The sequence below is a fragment of the Capricornis sumatraensis genome, chromosome 10 (genome assembly GCF_032405125.1).
Source record: "Capricornis sumatraensis isolate serow.1 chromosome 10, serow.2, whole genome shotgun sequence".
NCBI classification, from domain to species: domain Eukaryota; kingdom Metazoa; phylum Chordata; class Mammalia; order Artiodactyla; family Bovidae; genus Capricornis; species Capricornis sumatraensis.
The window spans coordinates 89019560-89036794 of NC_091078.1; the positions used below are offsets into that span (position 1 = coordinate 89019560).

Consider the following 17235-nt stretch of genomic DNA (forward strand, 5'->3'; position numbering starts at 1 on the left):
TTACAATTTTGTGATGTAAGTGCTACTATACATATATCATAGATGAGGAAAGTGAGGCACACAAGAGTTAAACAACTTTCCCAACAGGTCCAAAGTTAAAGCCACGGATCAAATCCAGGGAATTCTGGACAGAGTCTATGTTCTCTAACCTGAAAGCGTGTGAAACCGCTTTTCAATTCACCACTACATTATGCTCCAGAGGAAGACAAGATCTGATTAATACACTGACAGTTTTCACATATGTGTACATTTTTAACTGCAGTAGGACTGCTCTTAGTGATTGATCTATAAAAGAATGGAGGGATCCAGGGTCACTGGTTTGGTCTTATCATTTTAAACAAAAGGCAACTGAAGACATACATATATAAAATGAATCACCCAAGGTCACAGAACTAATTTAGTCTGCATCAAGATACAAACCTCAACCTCTAAACTCCTGATCTGGAGTTTTCCTTAATCATGTTCCCTATGATATGCTCTTCAGATATTAAGAGCATATATAGATATGCTCTATAGACATACATCTATATATATACATATGGTTCTATAGCTATAGAACCATAATCCAGTTGAAATCTACCAAAATCAGAAAGAAAGAAAAAAAAAGAAAGAATAATCACTTATATTTTTTCTCGAGATTTCTATTGCTCTTTAACAACGGTATTAACTTCTTCAGCAGCCCATTCTACAATAAGTATCTGTCCTGTCAAGAAATCTTTCTACAGCCTGAGCAGCATACAACAGTATTTACGGGCAGAGACTCTGAGGTCTGACTTGTCTTTGTTTAAGTCCAAGCTCACTCACATACTAGGTATGTGATATTGTGCAAATTAAACTTCCTGTCCCTCAGTAAGTCCATCTATAGAAATGGGCATAAAATATGTATTTTATAGGATTTTTTTTAAGATTAAGTAAATTAATATAGGTAAAGTGCTTGACTAGAGTCTGGCATATAGTAAGCGCTATATATTTGCTATTAATAGTTAATATTTTGTGCGCTGAGTTGCTCAGTCATGTCCAACTCTTTGCAATCCCATGGACTGCAGCCCGTTAGGCTCCTCTGTCCATGGGGATTCTCCAGACAAGAATACTAGAGGGGGTTGCCATGCCCTCCTCCAGGGGATCTTTTCAACCCAGCGATCAAACCCAGGTCTCCTGCACTGCAGGCGGATTCTTTACTATCTGAGTCACCAGGGAAACCCAGTTAATATTTTAATGGTTCATATTATTTGCTATTATAGCTATAAATAGCATCCAAAATCTCTCCAGGTTTAATTTTATTTAAAACTCACCTTTGGATAAAGAAACACTGTGGAACTCCTTCATATTTGATGGAAAAAAACTTCTCTTGTATAGAACCTTATCTTCTCCAGACTTAACAATTTTGACTTTTTAAATCCTATTTTTTTAATAAAAACTATTTTTAATTGCTTTTTTTTACTTTGAAAAGGTATTTCCTTTGTATTTGTATGTAGCCAATATTTCTATAGCCCATGTTTGTGAACTAGCAAAATCAAATCTAAGCTCTGCTTTTAAAGACAAAGAAATCTCAAGATTTACTTTACCTGAAGATACTGAGAAAGCTGGAATAGTTCCTGAGAGTACATACTTGGAGTGTTAGCAGCAACCTAGAAACAAAAGGGCATACCATCAACGGTCACACAAAATATCTGCAGAAGATACTAAAGCCAAACCAAGTCCTTGAAATGCCTATTTAGTGAAACATGCAAAATAAGTAATTATTTTTCAAATTGATTTCCTTTAGTTTTCAAAATATTTCTGCTCCGTGTCTAAAACCTAGAGATGGTACTGTATTATAGTGATCAGTTTGAGATTTACAACCAGGATGGTTCGACAAGTGCTATCCAGGAAAACAATCTTTGATAAACCAAATCACAAACTTACAGCACAAAGGCAATATAGCTTTTTCTTTACCCAGAAATAATACTTGTTAAATCAACAGATCTACATTTTTTCCTTTAAGATACACTGTTAAACAGTTCTTCAATATGTTAACAAGTCACAATTCATTTAGAAGTAGCCATCTTCAAAATGATATTTGTATGTGGGGGGTGTGGGGGAGGAAGCAGGACAAGCAATACAATACTTCATCCAATGGCCAGAAGCAATGAAAAATGGTTTATCTTTTTTTTTCCTTTTAATGATACATAGGTTTTAAGAAGAAAAAGATGAGAAATAATGGTGTTCAAACATTACAAGTCACAGCAGAAATGCTTAGAATGCAAGATTTTCAATACTATCCTAGCCTTGTATATTAACTTACTAGTAATGTTAACATCATTCTTTATTAAGCTCAGAAAGTCTTTTTTAAATTAATATTCTAACTAGAAGACAAGAAGTGATATTATTATTTTTTTAAAGTTAGTCCTGAATAAGCAGGGCCACTATTTACTTCTAAAATGATTCTTGGTATTGCTGAAGTTGATGATTAACCATGCTTACTTCTAAAAGAGGAATCTAACAGATAACTTCAGTTTCAGGTAGGCTTTCATTCTTTATCCAAATGGAAAGGAAAAAAGAAAGGAAAATATTTCTCCCAATAGCTCCACTTTAATGCCAAAAGATACAAATGATTTTTTTTTTTTTGCTATTTAGCAAGAATATCTACAGTTTAATACACTGTTAAATAAAAGAAAAAAAATTTTTTCTAATTATTAATTAATGCAAACTTTCTGTCCGAATCAAATAAATTGATCTTTAGGGACAATAAAAGAGCAATTTATGTAAGCCTGTACTTCTGTTTTATTTCCACGTGTAAGTATATTTTGAGTAAATTATCTAAACACAAAGCTTTAACAAATATTTCTAGGCAGAAACATATTGCATAATAAACAGTAGTAACTAACATTTCTTCCCTACGGCTAACTCTAGTTTAGTCAGCCACTAATTGAGATAACAAAGGCTTTTTCCCTAGGAAACATCCACTGTACATTCTCTAGTTACTGAAGATCAGACTAGATTAACTATACAGCCAAATGCACTCTTACATTTTGTCACAAAAGAGAATTAAGTTTCTAGGTAAAGCATATTTAAAACAAACAAAAACATTTTCCAAAGCAATATAGCTGAATCAGTTTGGAAAAAAATAATCATTAGCAACTTACTTTGTCAACAGGACTTGGTAATGGAGCATGGATGACACTGAAAAGTAAAATTTAGAATTTTTATCTAATTTTCTGACAACAGAGGAAAAGAGTATGACAGCACGAGCATATTTTAAACCCCAAAGTTGTTACACTTTCTTTCATTTTATTAAAAGAATGTGAATTATTTCTAATCCTTCATAAACATACAGAAATTTTTGGAAAATAAGGTAATAAATACACAAACCTACCTTTTACACATTAATATATTTCTAAACACAAATTCAAAATCCAAAATACATTAAATGCCCTTGCTGGATCTACTATTAATGAGGTCTATGGTGAATTCCTTGGTTATAAGAACTAAACAGAAAAGAAGCACTCCTTAAACTATCCATTTAAAATTTTGTAACATGTAAATTAAGTTCTTTTAAAAGTAAGTAGTCCTACACAGAAAGTCTTAAAAAGCAAGGCTCTACAGTAAAGAAGGTTAGAATCTGGAAATATGTTCTAGTGGAGTACAACTTTAGCAATCAAAACATAAGTACTATTCTTCTCTACCCAGCTACCTTACACACTTACAAGTTTATATGTAGTTATGAGGCTAATCTCAGTATATCACTTTGAAATTAAACATTAACACACTATCACTTGGTACTAATCACCCTTTTTGGCCTTGTAAAGTATAAAAGAGGCAGTGTAGTGGAGAAGTTAAGCATGGGGCTCAAAAGCCATACTGACTGGGTTCAAATTTTGGCTCTACTTAACCAGGTGTACAATCTTGAGCAAGTTATCTAACCACTATAGGTCTCAGCTTCCTCATCCATAAAATGGAGATTATCATAAAACTAACCACGTAAGATTACTGTTGAGTGTTTTAATGTGCTGCTGCTGCTACTAAGTCGCATCAGTTGTGTCCGACTCTGTGCAACCCCATAGATAGCAGCCCACCAGACTCCCCTGTTTAATGTGCTAATATAAATAAAAAGCTTAAAACAGTACCTTGTTTTAACACCTTATAATAAGATATAGTAGCACTTGATCACTACTACCACTCACATGAGAAAAGAGCAGCTACGGAAGCCAGGGTTCCTGCTTAAAATGCCCTGTAAGATACTGTAACGGCGGTGTGTGTCGGGGGGCAGGGGGGCGAGCGGGGTGAGGGGGATGGGAGCAGACGAAGCACAAATCAAGGCTGCCACTCATGCCCCCTACCAGCTGTTCCTCACTCCATATCCAAGAGGCCAATCAAGTCATACTCAGCTTGACGGTTGATTAGGTAAAGTTTTTAGATTCAGCTGGTTCATCAGGTAAGTTCCTGATGAACTGATCTTGCAGGACTTAAAAATAGGAATGGCAATTCTGATTTCACTCTAGTAACTACAAACCTCTAAGAAAAATCTCAATTCAATTAGTCACAGGACACTAAGATGCTGAATAAAATGGAATATTAAGTATTATCACCCACCTCCCTTCTGAGCCCCCATAGTATGCTGTACAGACTCCCACCAAGACCATATTAATCCCCTGCTCTGCTTCTCTAATTTTACATCTGTGTTCTCAGGCACTCTGAACAATTCACCTCTGCACCTCTAGAAACCATATGTGGTGCCTACTGAAGGTTTAAAAAGGTATATACAATTTTAGTTTTTCTTCTCTGCCCCATAAAATTGGAACAGATGTTTTAAATTTTAGTTTCTTGATTTTATACAATAAATATTGACTATAGAATAAGAAAAATGTAAAGCATGAGGAAATAAATAAAAATTACCCAATACCAGAGAAAAACAACACCCAGTTGTGGACGTGACTGATGATAGGAGCAAGGTCCGATGCTGTAAAGAGCAATGTGCATAGGAACCTGGAATGTTAGGTCCATGAAACAAGGCAAACTGGAAGTGGTCAAACAGGAGATGGCAAGAGTCAATGTCAACATTCTCGGAATTAGCAAACTAAAATGGACTCGAATGGGTGAATTTAACTCAGATGACCATTATATCTACTACTGTGGGCAAGAATCCCTTAGAAGAAATGGAGTAGCCATCATAGTCAACAAAAGAGTCCAAAATGCAGTACTTGGATGCAATCTCAAAAACGACTCAAAAACGATCTCTGTTCGTTTCCAAAGCAAATCATTCAATATCATGGTAATCCAAGTCTATGCCCCGACCAGAAACGCTGAAGAAGCTGAAGTTGAATGGTTCTATGAAGATCTACAAGACCTTTTAGAACTAACACCCGAAAAAGATGTCCTTTTCATTATAGGGGACTGGAACGCAAAAGTAGGAAGTTAAGAAAACCGTGGAGTAACAGGCAAATTTGGCCTTGGAGTACAGAATGAAACAGGGCAAAGGCTAATAGAGTTCTGCCAAGAGAACGCACTGCTCATAGCAAACACCCTCTTCAAACAACACAAGAGAAGACTCTACACATGGACATCACCAGATGGCCAACACTGAAATCAGACTGATTATATTCTTTGCACCCAAAGATGGAGAAACTCCATACAGTCAGCAAAAACAAGACCAGGAGTGGACTGTGGCTCAGATCATGAACTCCATATTGCCAAATTCAGATTTATATTGAAGGAAGTAGGGAAAACCACTAGAGCATTCAGGTATGACCTAAATCAAATCCTTTAAGATTATACAGTGGATGTGAGAAATAGATTTTAAGGGTGTAGATCTGATAGAGGGCTTGATGAACTATGGACAGAGGTTTGCGACACTGTACAGGAGACAGGGATCAAGACCATCCCCAAGAAAAAAAATGGCCGAATGAGAAGGCCTTACAAATAGCTGTGAAAAGAAGAAAGTGAAAAGCAAGGAAAAAGGAAAGATATACCCATTTGATTGCTGAGTTCCAAAGAATTTCAAGGAGAGATAAGGAAGCCTTCCTCAGTGATCAGTGCAAAGTAGAGGAAAACAACAGAATGGGAAAGACTAGAGATCTCTCCAAGAAAATTAGAGATACCAAGGGAAAATTTCATGCAAAGATGGGCTCGATAAAGGACAGAAATGGTCTGGACCTAACAGAAGCAGAAGATATTAAGAAGAGGTGGCAAGAATACATAGAAGAACTGTACAAAAGAGACCTTCGTGACCCAGATTATCATGATGGTGTGATCACTCACCTAGAGCCAGACATCCTGGAATGTTAAGTCAAGTCAGCCTTAGGAAACATCACTATGAACAAAGCTAGTGGAGGTGATGGAATCCCAGGTGAGCTATTTCAAATCCTAAAACATGATGCTATGAAAGTGCTGCCCTCAATATGCCAGCAAATTTGGAAAACTCAGCAGTGGCCACAGGACTGGAAAAGGTCAGTTTTCATTCCAATCCCAAAGAAAGGCAAAGAATGCTCAAACTACCTCACAATTGTACTCATCTCACATGCTAGTGATGTAATGCTCAAAATTCTCCAAGCCAGGCTTCAGCAAATATGTGAACTGTGAACTTCCAGATGTTCAAGCTGACTTTAGCAAAGGCAGAGGAACCAGAGATCAAATTGCCAACATCCGCTGGATCATGGAAAAAGCAAGAGAGTTCCAGAAAAACATCTACTTTGGCTTTATTGACTATGCCAAAGCCTTTGACTGTGTGGATCACAATAAACTGTGGAAAATCCTGAAAGACATGGGAATACCAGACCACCTGACCTGCCTCTTGAGAAACCTATATGCAGGTCAGGAAGCAACAGTTAGAACTGGACATGGAACAACAGACTGGTCCCAAATAGGAAAAGGAGTACGTCAAGGCTGTATATTATCACCCTGCTTATTTAACTTATAAGCAGAGTACATCATGAGAAACAGTGGGCTGGATGAAGCACAAGCTGGAATCAAGATTGCTGGGAGAAATATCAATAACCTCAGATATGCAGATGACACCACTCTTATGGCAGAAAGTGAAAAGGAACTAAAAAGCCTCTTGATGAAAGTAAAAGAGGAGAGTGAAAAAGTTGCCTTAAAGCTCACCATTCAGAAAACGAAGATCATGGCAGCCAGTCCCATCATTTCATGGCAAATAGATGGGGAAACAGTGGAAAGAGTGGCTGACTTTATTTTGGGGGGCTCCAAAATCACTGCAGATGGTGACTGCAGCCATGAAATTAAAAGATGCTTATGACCAACCTAGATAAAAGTTATGAACAACCTAGATAAAAGTTATGACCAACCTAGACAGCATATTCAAAAGCAGAGACATTACTTTGCCAACAAAGGTCCATCTAGTCAAGGCTATGGTTTTTCCAGTAGTCATATATGGATATGAGACTTGGACTATAAAGAAAGCTGAGCATCGAAGAATTGATGCTTTTCAACTGTGGTGTTGGAGAAGACTCTTGAGAGTCTCTTGGAGTGCAAGGAGATCCAACCAGTCCATCCTAAAGGAGATCAGTTCTGAGTGTTCACTGGAAAGAGTGATGTTGAAGCTGAAACTCTAATACTTTGGCCACCTGATGCGAAGAGCTGACTCATTGGTAAAGTCCCTGATGCTGGGAAAGATTCAGGGCAGGAGGAGAAGGGGATGACAGAGGATGAGATGGTTGGATGGCATCACCGACTTAACTGACATGAGTGTGGGTAGGCTCCAGGAGTTGGTGATGGACAGGGAGGCCTGGTGTGTTGCAGTTCATGGGGTAGCAAGGAGTCGGAAATGACTGAGCCACTGAACTGAATTGAACCCAATGCCAGCACCCGGATATAGCTATTTTGGATACGTATCCTTTTCTCTGTAGATATGCACATACAAGGAAATGAACTTAATAAAGTCCAAATAGATGCAAATGTTATTAATGGAAGTTTTTTTTTTTTTAAATACAGTTTTCTTAGTGACCCAAGAACAGTAATTTCTGTTCTCATGAAAATCTCTTTAATAAACAGAAGTCTAAAAATCTAGCAAAACATTCCATAAGATATATTTTGTACTTGACAAAAACTATTGTGGACTTAGGTGTATTTCCCTTTGAATTATGCAAACAGTTGATATGTAACAAGGAATGTAGAAAAGAAAAACTATTATTTAGTGTCAAGGTGGTGGGATTATAGGCAATTTCTCTGATTTTTATTACTGGAAAATTATTTGTGAAATATAATAAAAATCAAAGAAGAGAAAAGAATCAGCTTTTTGAAAATAGTATACCCATTGAAAAACCTGAAAAAAATATATGATATCTACATAATGTATCTTAAACTCCAAACAATCTGGCATACTTAAAAGCATCTTGATTGCTAAAAAAATACTAGATTACAATAACAGAAACACTATTCATCGTGTGTTCGTTCTGAACCAGGTATTACACCAAATGCTTTAAGTGTACAATCTTGCTTAATCCTCCTCAGAAAAATTCTGTTCAATAGGTGCCGATAACTTCATTTTTCAGATGAGAAAAGGGAGGCCTGATCAAGTCACAGAATAGGTGGAGCTGGGCTTTGAACCAGACTATTTATTTTTAAAGACCATTCTGACCTTCCTGCAACTCCAGAGAATTGTTCAAAACTTCACCTTCTTCAGAGTCAGCTAGATTATGTACAATGAAACTGGCAGTAAAATATTAAATGATGCTAACATTTAACTACATAAGAAAACCCAAACAAAGAGAAAGCAACAGGAACAAAGATGAAAAGCAGTGGGGAAACAAGAGGGACAGGAACACAATTTACTAGCACAGACTTAGAAAAAATTCACATGCCCTACTGGATAGAACCTGAGAACAGAGATGACCCTTTAAGAAGCTGCTCAAAGCTTCTGAATCCATGAAAGAAAAATCTCGTTAAATACAAACATCAAGGTCTTTAAGAAGCCATTCATTATTAGTCAATTAACAGTTACTCTTATTTTTAAAACCTTAACTCTTGACTAAATCATATTAAAAACTAAGTCACATTAATCCTCCCAAAGTTAATTATATTTTAATAATTAAACTATAATTTAGAATAGGAAACAGATTAATGTTTTAAATTTAAAATGTTTTAAAATTTGTTTTCTTCAGATAGATATCCTAAAAGGTTAAAAACAAAAAAATAGTAGTCTCTAACTGAAGCATAATATACAAGAATCCTAGTGAAAGCACTATCACAGTAACAGGAGGGCTTCTCTTTGCTGCCTTCCTTCTTCCCTCTCTCCTAACTCAGCACTCTACTGTACCTTCTCATCACTGTTGCTCTCAACCTCCCACCCCTAGATATTCATTTCTGCTTTTGTAGGACAGAAAATACTTCATTGGGGATAGAAATAAGCCTGTAGCATATTCAAAGTTTTCCCCTCAAAATTAAAAAATGCTTAAGTCTAAAGACTATTTAAGTCCCTCTAACACTTAATAATAATCTGTGAAAAGTACAAGATCAAAATGTATATATGTTTATCTTTTAACGTCTGTATTTTATGAGCAAAATTCCCCTCTCAAGTTTGTCTTCCTCTAAGTGATCTTTCCACTGCTTCATTTTAAAAAAGGAAAAAAAAAAAAAAAAAACCCACAAAATTGGAAAATCCCTCCAAAAACTCCCACCAATATAGACTACTGTGTCAACATCCCCAAAGTCCTGTAAGATTATGATACTGGCATTAACTTCACAGGCAACCATACTTTAAGAAGTCATATGACATGCAGATTAAAAGGAATACAATTATCATTCATTAATAACTGGTATACTCCAAATAGTCTAAAAAACTAATTTTTCATCAAAATATACACTACAAAGTTAATTTTGGAAACAAAATAACTGTGATTTCTTATATATTATTTACTAGAATTATAACTAATGTGATTGAATTATATTAAACAGAAGTATATTATATTCCAAAAGCACTACATCAATTTTCTAACATTATTAGAATAATTCTGAGGTGTTAACTGTAAAATATCATCTGGAATATTATTAACCAATGTAATTAATACAGAAACTTCATAGCATGAAATTATACTCACTCTGAGCGGAGCCGGGCTTCCATACCATCGGGTAGGAAAAGTTTTATTGTGGAAACAATACACCCATGGGTAACTGGTTAAAACAAACAAATAACATGGATAAAATAATCAGTTAAACATAACCCTGTACCTCTCATATTTAAACATGTATTTTATTCTTAAATATAATAACTTTTGGGAAAGAAAATAATTTTGTTGGTTTAACAGCAATATTCATTCCCTTGGAGAAACCCTTTCCTATCCATATTGAATCACAACAAAAAAGGCAGAATCACATACAATTGTCTTGAAAGTGTCCTAACCTCCAATGCGATAGCAATAATCAATAAAGTCATTTGAGTATATGGAAATATATAAATGAGTGTGTGTGTGGGGGTTGTACTTTCTCCCCTATATGCCAGTATCAAAACCTAAGTAAACTATTCCCCTAGTTTAAATTTTAGCCAGTCTTTACTCCTAAATCTCCTGTGCCCAACCTATAACTCCTATCCATACCTCACAACTCTAAAAATCTGTATAATAACAGCTTGGACTTCTACAACTCTCTGATAGTTAGCATCAGAGCTGTTAGTGAGAACTCCAGTCTGAAGTTACCAGCTTAGTATTTAAAATTATGGTTTTGTTTTCTTGGTGGTGGTTGTTCTTCCACCTCCAAACATCTTTATGTAACATTACACCAGTCACTCAGTAGACGGTTGCTTTGCTTCTTCCTTCCTCCTTCTGAAGATTTCAAGAGATAAAACCTCTTAAAAGCAGTACTTGTACAGAATATCTCTCTATTTTACAGAAAAAATTATTTCCATAGTTTAAAAGTTGATTTAAAAACAAATTCTCTATTCAGATACTATGTTCTTCAGGGTTCAAAGAGTTTTTTTTTTTAATTTAGTTTAATAAACTCTAATTAAATGCTAATGGAAGGATTAAAAAAAAAAGCTAATGGAGGGACTTCCCTAGTAGTCCAGCGGCTAAGACTCTGTGTTCTTAATGTAGGGGGGCTTGGATTTGATCCCTAGTCAGGGAACTAGATCCCATATGCTGCAACTAAGATCCCGCACAGCCAAATAAATATTCAAAAATATTTAAAAAAAACAAACTAAAGCTAATGGAGGGCGATGAAGATATACTACATCATGATTAGATTTGACCAACTGATGCAAAGAAATGACTCTTGAGAAAAGACCCTAATGCTGGGAAGGTTGAAGGCAGGAGAAGGGGACAACAGAGGATGAGATGGTTGGATGGCATCACCGACTGTATGGACGTGAGTCTGAGCAAGCTCTGGGAGTTGGTGATGGACAAGTAGGCCTGATGTGCTGCAGTCCATGGGGTCGCAAAAAGTCAGACATGACTGTGTGACTGAATGCAACTGAATTGATTAGAGGAGTGGTGGACATGTGATTGTATACATTTGTCAAACTCAGTGAACTACCTGTGTAAAATTGGTATTGTAAGTAAATTACATCTCAGGAAAATCGACTTTAGAGAGCTAATGCATTATGAGGGCAACCTGTTAAGTGATCAGGTTCATGAATTGTGAAGATGGCATTATTAACACAAAGTAATATGACTATGCTATTATCTGGAAATGTACAGTAAGCTTCAGAAATTTAGCATGGTTTACTCAATACTAATTTTAATATCTAATTTATTATATGTAAAGTACTAGCTAGCACAGATTCAAGAATCATCTATGATATGGAGCATCCTTCTAAACTCTCTGCCTAACATATAGTAATCACCGCTGCAAACTACTGACCTTCATTTCAGGCCCAACCTTTTGTTTTGCTATTAGTATCATGTGTGTATGTGTTTCACTTAGTCGTGTCCGACTCTTTGTGACCCCATGGACTGTAGCCCACCAGCCTCCTCTGTCCATGGAATTCTCCAGGCAAGAACACTGGAGTGAATTGCTATTTCCTTCTCCAGGGGATCTTCCTGACCCAGGGATTGAACCCAGGTCTCCAGCACTGCACTGAGCGACTTCATTTTCTTTGTTCACAGTGTTGTACTTCCCTGGTGGCTCAGATGGTAAAGCGTCTGTCTACAATGTGAGAAACCTGGGTTCGATCCCTGGGTTGGGAAGATTCCCTGGAGAAGGAAATGGCAACCCACTCCAGTACTCTTGCCTTGAAAATCCCATGGATGGAGGAACTTGGTACAGGCTACTATCCATGGGGTTGCAAAGAGTCGGGCACGACTGAGTGACTTCACTTTCACTTTCTTTTCTTTCTCCAGCATTACAGGAAGATTCTTTACCATCTGAGCTATAGGGAAGTCCCTTCTATTGATACCACAGGTAAGCTGTACAAAACCAAGCTATCTGCATCTCCAAATTTCTTACTTTTCATAACCCCATGACTTGTACACAAGCTGTCCTCTGTCTATGATGTGCTTTATCCCTCTGCCTGCATAACCAAAGGATATTTATCATCCAGGATTAGACTTTTTATCTCCTTCACTCAGTTCAGTTCAGTTCAGTTCAGTCACTCAGTCGTGTTTGACTCTTTGTGACCCCATAAACCGTAGCACACCAGGCCTCCCTGTCCATCATCAATTCCCGGAGTCCACCCAAACCCATGTCCATTGAGTCGGTGATGCCATCCAAGCATCTCATCCTCTGTCGTCTCCTTCTCCTCCTGCCCTCAATCTTTCCCAGCATCAGGGTCTTTTCAAATGAGTCAGCTCTTCGCATCAGGTGGCCAAAGTATTTGAGTTAGCTATCCCCAGAGCCTCCTATTTCTGCTTATAAGAGTAAAGACACTGCATTGTGAATATCTACTATTTACACAATCCTCTTTGGGGGCGGCAATAAATATTGCTTCTCACTTTTAAAATCTAGTAGTTAGCAGAATTATCTGGTACAAAGACAGTATTTAATAAATGTTCAATAAATATTTCCAAAAAACATATCTCATTCATACTGGGTTGGCCAAAAAGTTCATCCTGGTTTTCTGTAATATCGTATAGAAAAACCCAAATGAATTTTTTTACCAACTCAATATTTTATAGTTTTCAATACTCAGGAGTAAAGGTATCATTTCTTCAATACTCAGTTATCTCTTTCAATACTCAGGGAAGAAGAGGAGCAGTGCTCATCTCCACTTGCAAAAAAGCACCTAACTGCCCCCTTTTCTTGGCAGAAGACAGGGAATGAATGAATTTATCGCAGCTTGGTGACTCCCCCAGAGATTTATTATAAACAGCCTACAACAGAGGAGCACAAAACAAGAAGACCCAGAAATACCAACAATTTACCAATGTATTTAAATTGACAGGAAGTGTGTTTTTTGTTTTTAAAGGTGCAGAGAGTTACCTAAGGATTTCTTTTGCTCAAACATATTTTAATGAAGCCCAGCAACTGAAACAATGTACAAATTTGTAAGGTGAACCAAGGGTTAATACTGTCCGGGCAGTACAAGGTTGGTGCACTACTGAAAGCAGTTAAAGATCATGTCTGACAAAGCTGATAGTTTAGCCAATCCTGTTTTTGGAAAGGTTCTTAGTCAACTAGATAAAAGAATGTATAGAAATGTTAGTTATCTTTCCAATCTGAAAAAGGCAAGTATTTAAAGCAACCAGACAAGAATGTTTTGTTCCAATACTTATATTACTGAGTGTATATACCACAGCCTTGTTAATTAAATTAAACTATGAGCCATGCCGGGCAGGGCTACCCAAGATGGACGGGTCATGGTGGAGAGGTCTGACAAAACATGGTCCACTAGAGAAAGCAATGGCAAACCACTTCAGTGTTCTTGCCTTGAGAACCCCCTGAACAATATGAAAAGGCAAAAAGACAGGACACTGAAAGATGAACTCCCCAGGTCGGTAGGTGCCCAATATTCTACTGGAGATCAGTGGAGAAATAACTCCAGAAAGAATGAAGAGATGGAGCCAAAGCAAAAGCAACACCCACATGTGGATGTGACTGGTGATGGAAGAAAAGTCCAAGGCTGTAAAGAGCAATACTGCACAGGAACCTGGAATGTTAGGTCTATGAAACAAGGCAAATTGGAAGTGGTCAAGCAGGAGGTGGCAAGAGTGAATGTTGACATTCTAGGAATCGGCGAACTGAAATGGACTGGAATGGGTGAATTTAACTCAGATGACCATTATATCTACTACTGTGGGCAAGAATCCCTTAGAAGAAATGGAGTAGCCATCATAGTCAACAAAAGAGTCCAAAATGCAGTACTTGGATACAATCTCAAAAATGACAGAATGATCTCTGTTCATTTCCAAGGCAAACCATTCAGTATCACAGTAATCCAAGTCTATGCCCAGACCAGAAACGCTGAAGAAGCTGAAGTTGAACGGTTCTATGAAGATCTACAAGACCTTTTAGAACTAACACCCGAAATGGATGTCCTTTTCATTATAGGGGACTGGAACGCAAAAGTAGAAGTCAAGAAACCCCTGGAGTAATAGGCAAATTTGGCCTTGGAGTACAGAATGAAGCAGGGCAAAGGCTAATAGAGTTCTGCCAAGAGAACGCACTGCTCATAGCAAACACCCTCTTCCAACAACACAAGAGAAGACTCTACACATGGACATCACCAGATGGTCAATACCGAAACCAGATTGATTATATTCTTTGCAGCCAAAGGTGGAGAAGCTCTATACAGTCAGCAAAAACAAGACAAGGAGCTAACTGTGGCTCAAACCAGGAATTTCTTATTGCCAAAGACTTAAACTGAAGAAAGCAGGGAAAACCACTAGAGCATTCAGGTATGACCTAAATAAAATCCTTTACGATTATACAGTGGAAGTGACAAACAGATTCAAGGGATTAGAGCTGATAGACAGAGTACCTGAGAATTATGGACAGAGAGGATCATGACATTGTACAGGAGGCAGTGATCAAGACCATCCCCAAGAAAAAGAAATGCAAAAAGGCAAAATGGTTGTCTGATGAGGCTTTAAAATAGCTGACAAAAGTGAAAGGCAAAGGAGAAAAGGAAAGAAATACCCATTTGAATGCAGAGTTCCAAAGAATTGCAAGGAGAGATAAAGAAAGCCTTCCTCAGGTGGCGGGGAAAATGGCGGACGGGAAGGCGGGAGAGTAGAAGCCTGAGAAGCCGCAGCGAGCTGGAGCCGCCGGAGTAATGGAGGGGAAAATTCCAGTCGCAGCGCTGAGAAGCGATCAGCTGAAGATGAAATTGCAGACCTCCCAACAAAGCCTACAAAGATCTCCAAGTTTGGATTTGCCATAGGTAATCAGACGACAAAGAAAGCCTCAGCCATATCCATCAAACTTGGCTCAAGTAAGCCTAAAGAACAGGTTCCAACTCTTGCTCCAAAAACCCTTTCAGTAGCAGCAGCTTTTAATGAAGATGAAGATAGTGAACCAGAGGAAATGCCTCCAGAAGCAAAGATGAGGATGAAGAATATTGGAAGGGATACACCAACATCAGCAGGACCAAATTCCTTCAATGAAGGAAAGCATGGGTTTTCTGATAACCAGAAGCTATGGGAGCGAAATATAAAATCTCATCTTGGAAATGTCCATGACCAAGACAATTAAATGATGTGTTTTGAGATTGGGGTGTGGGGTGGGTGTTAAGTTAAAAGGAACAATTTCCTTTTTTAAGGAATGGTATAAGACTATCTTTGGAGCCGCCTTTTTTTTCTTTTTCTTTTTTTAAATATTGAGTGATACACTAATAAATGAGAATTTGAAATTAGAGGTAATTTATGTTTTATATACAGATTTCGAGACATTTACTAATTTTGTAGTTTCATGTGATTAGTTTCCAAAGGTTACAGATACTAAAAAATTCAGAAATGGTACCTTTCTAAGAATTGCATATTTTTTTAGACACAACTATTAGCACATTAGGAGGGAAGCAAAAAGTTGTCTATTTAAACTGTAGGCAGTTACTCTCTAACTTAACTCCCTTATTAACCTAAACTTGTCTGGCTCCCAGGAACAGCCTTATAGAGAAGGGAGTATTGTATTGGGAGGAAAATGTTACTGGACTATTGACTGAGAAAGTAAATTAGATAAAATACAGCTTTTTTTTTTTTTCCTAATGGGCATTTGTTTAGTTTCACATCATTAACTAGTTATTGCATTGCTATCAGTGGATACAGATGCTTAAGCTCTTTAGAAAGAACATTTTTAAATTTTATGTAAACTGTTAAGTATTTAAAATAGCCCACTTCATTTTAAGGGTCTTGTCTACCTTCATTAGTCTTCAAAAAACAACCATTTGCTACCAAAGTAAATCAGTATTTTGAATGTGCTTCTCTTGATTTTTGTTATTAGCTAGTTCCTGTAAGCATTTCCACCAGATCTTGAGGCAAATCATAAGGAAGCTGTTTCTTTTAAAATAACAAACCACCACCAAAAATTTAAATGTACATAATAGTTAAATGTTTGGCTGTTCTTATTTTTTAAAGGGTTTAAACACCAAAAAAAAAGAGGGGGGAGCAACACTGTATGAAGATGGAAGATAAGAAAGATGCACTTTCTGTAACTTTATCAAAGCATTTATGTTACTAACTTGTGAAATCCAATTTGATTTGAACTTATTAACAGGAATTCTTTTTTAGCACAAAAATATGGTTTACTTTAACTGTATACTTGCTAACCAGTGGCCTCTCAAAAGCACATTTTAGATACTGAAAATGAAGAAAATGCATCTTTAAACATATTTTACAGAATCTTCGACCACATATACTTTGTTAATCTATGTGTTGTAGGATTGTGTTTATTTTGTATTTTTGTGTTGTATATGAATTCTTTTTTAATGTGACAGTTAAACACATCTTTTAAAGCATAGACACACATAGAAGAAACATATGGTATAATGATTTCCTTGAAAACTACAAAGTTAGATTTGGAGGCAGCTTCAGACTGTTTGATTGGTGGTAACTACTTGCTGAGCTCTTTTAATAAAGAATAACTCCAGAGAAGCAGCCTGTATATATTCCTAATACTTTGTTCTCTTGCATTTGAGATTAGAATAAGCCCCAAGTAAAACAATGGAAATGTATATAGAACTATTAGTTCTTACATGATTTAATTATATCAAGATACATGAATTTAACTTGCTTTAATGTAGGCAAACTTTCCATTTTTGTTCATTTTAATGTTTATGTTGAAATAACATCCCTCTCCTACATTTCATTTTCTTGACTCAAATATCAACCTACAGTCAAGATGGGAGAGAGAAACAACTAAGATGATTGTCTTTACTAA

The 17235-nt window shown here is 36.8% G+C and overlaps 1 protein-coding gene and 1 pseudogene across 12 annotated transcripts in view; one reads left to right on the forward strand and one right to left on the reverse strand.

Annotated features, from left to right (window-relative positions):
• The window catches only part of SLMAP (sarcolemma associated protein), a 157501-nt gene that overhangs the window by 63440 nt on the left and 76826 nt on the right, over positions 1–17235 (reverse strand). For all 12 annotated transcript variants that reach the window (XM_068982103.1, XM_068982099.1, XM_068982101.1 and 9 more), the window contains exons 3-5: positions 10032–10104; positions 3126–3162; positions 1566–1628 (exon numbers count right to left, since the gene is read on the reverse strand). In XM_068982103.1, the coding sequence (XP_068838204.1) occupies positions 1566–1628; positions 3126–3162; positions 10032–10104 (173 nt within the window). The remainder of the gene's footprint in view (positions 1–1565; positions 1629–3125; positions 3163–10031; positions 10105–17235) is intronic.
• On the forward strand, positions 15071–16049 carry LOC138087459 (PEST proteolytic signal-containing nuclear protein-like; annotated as a pseudogene).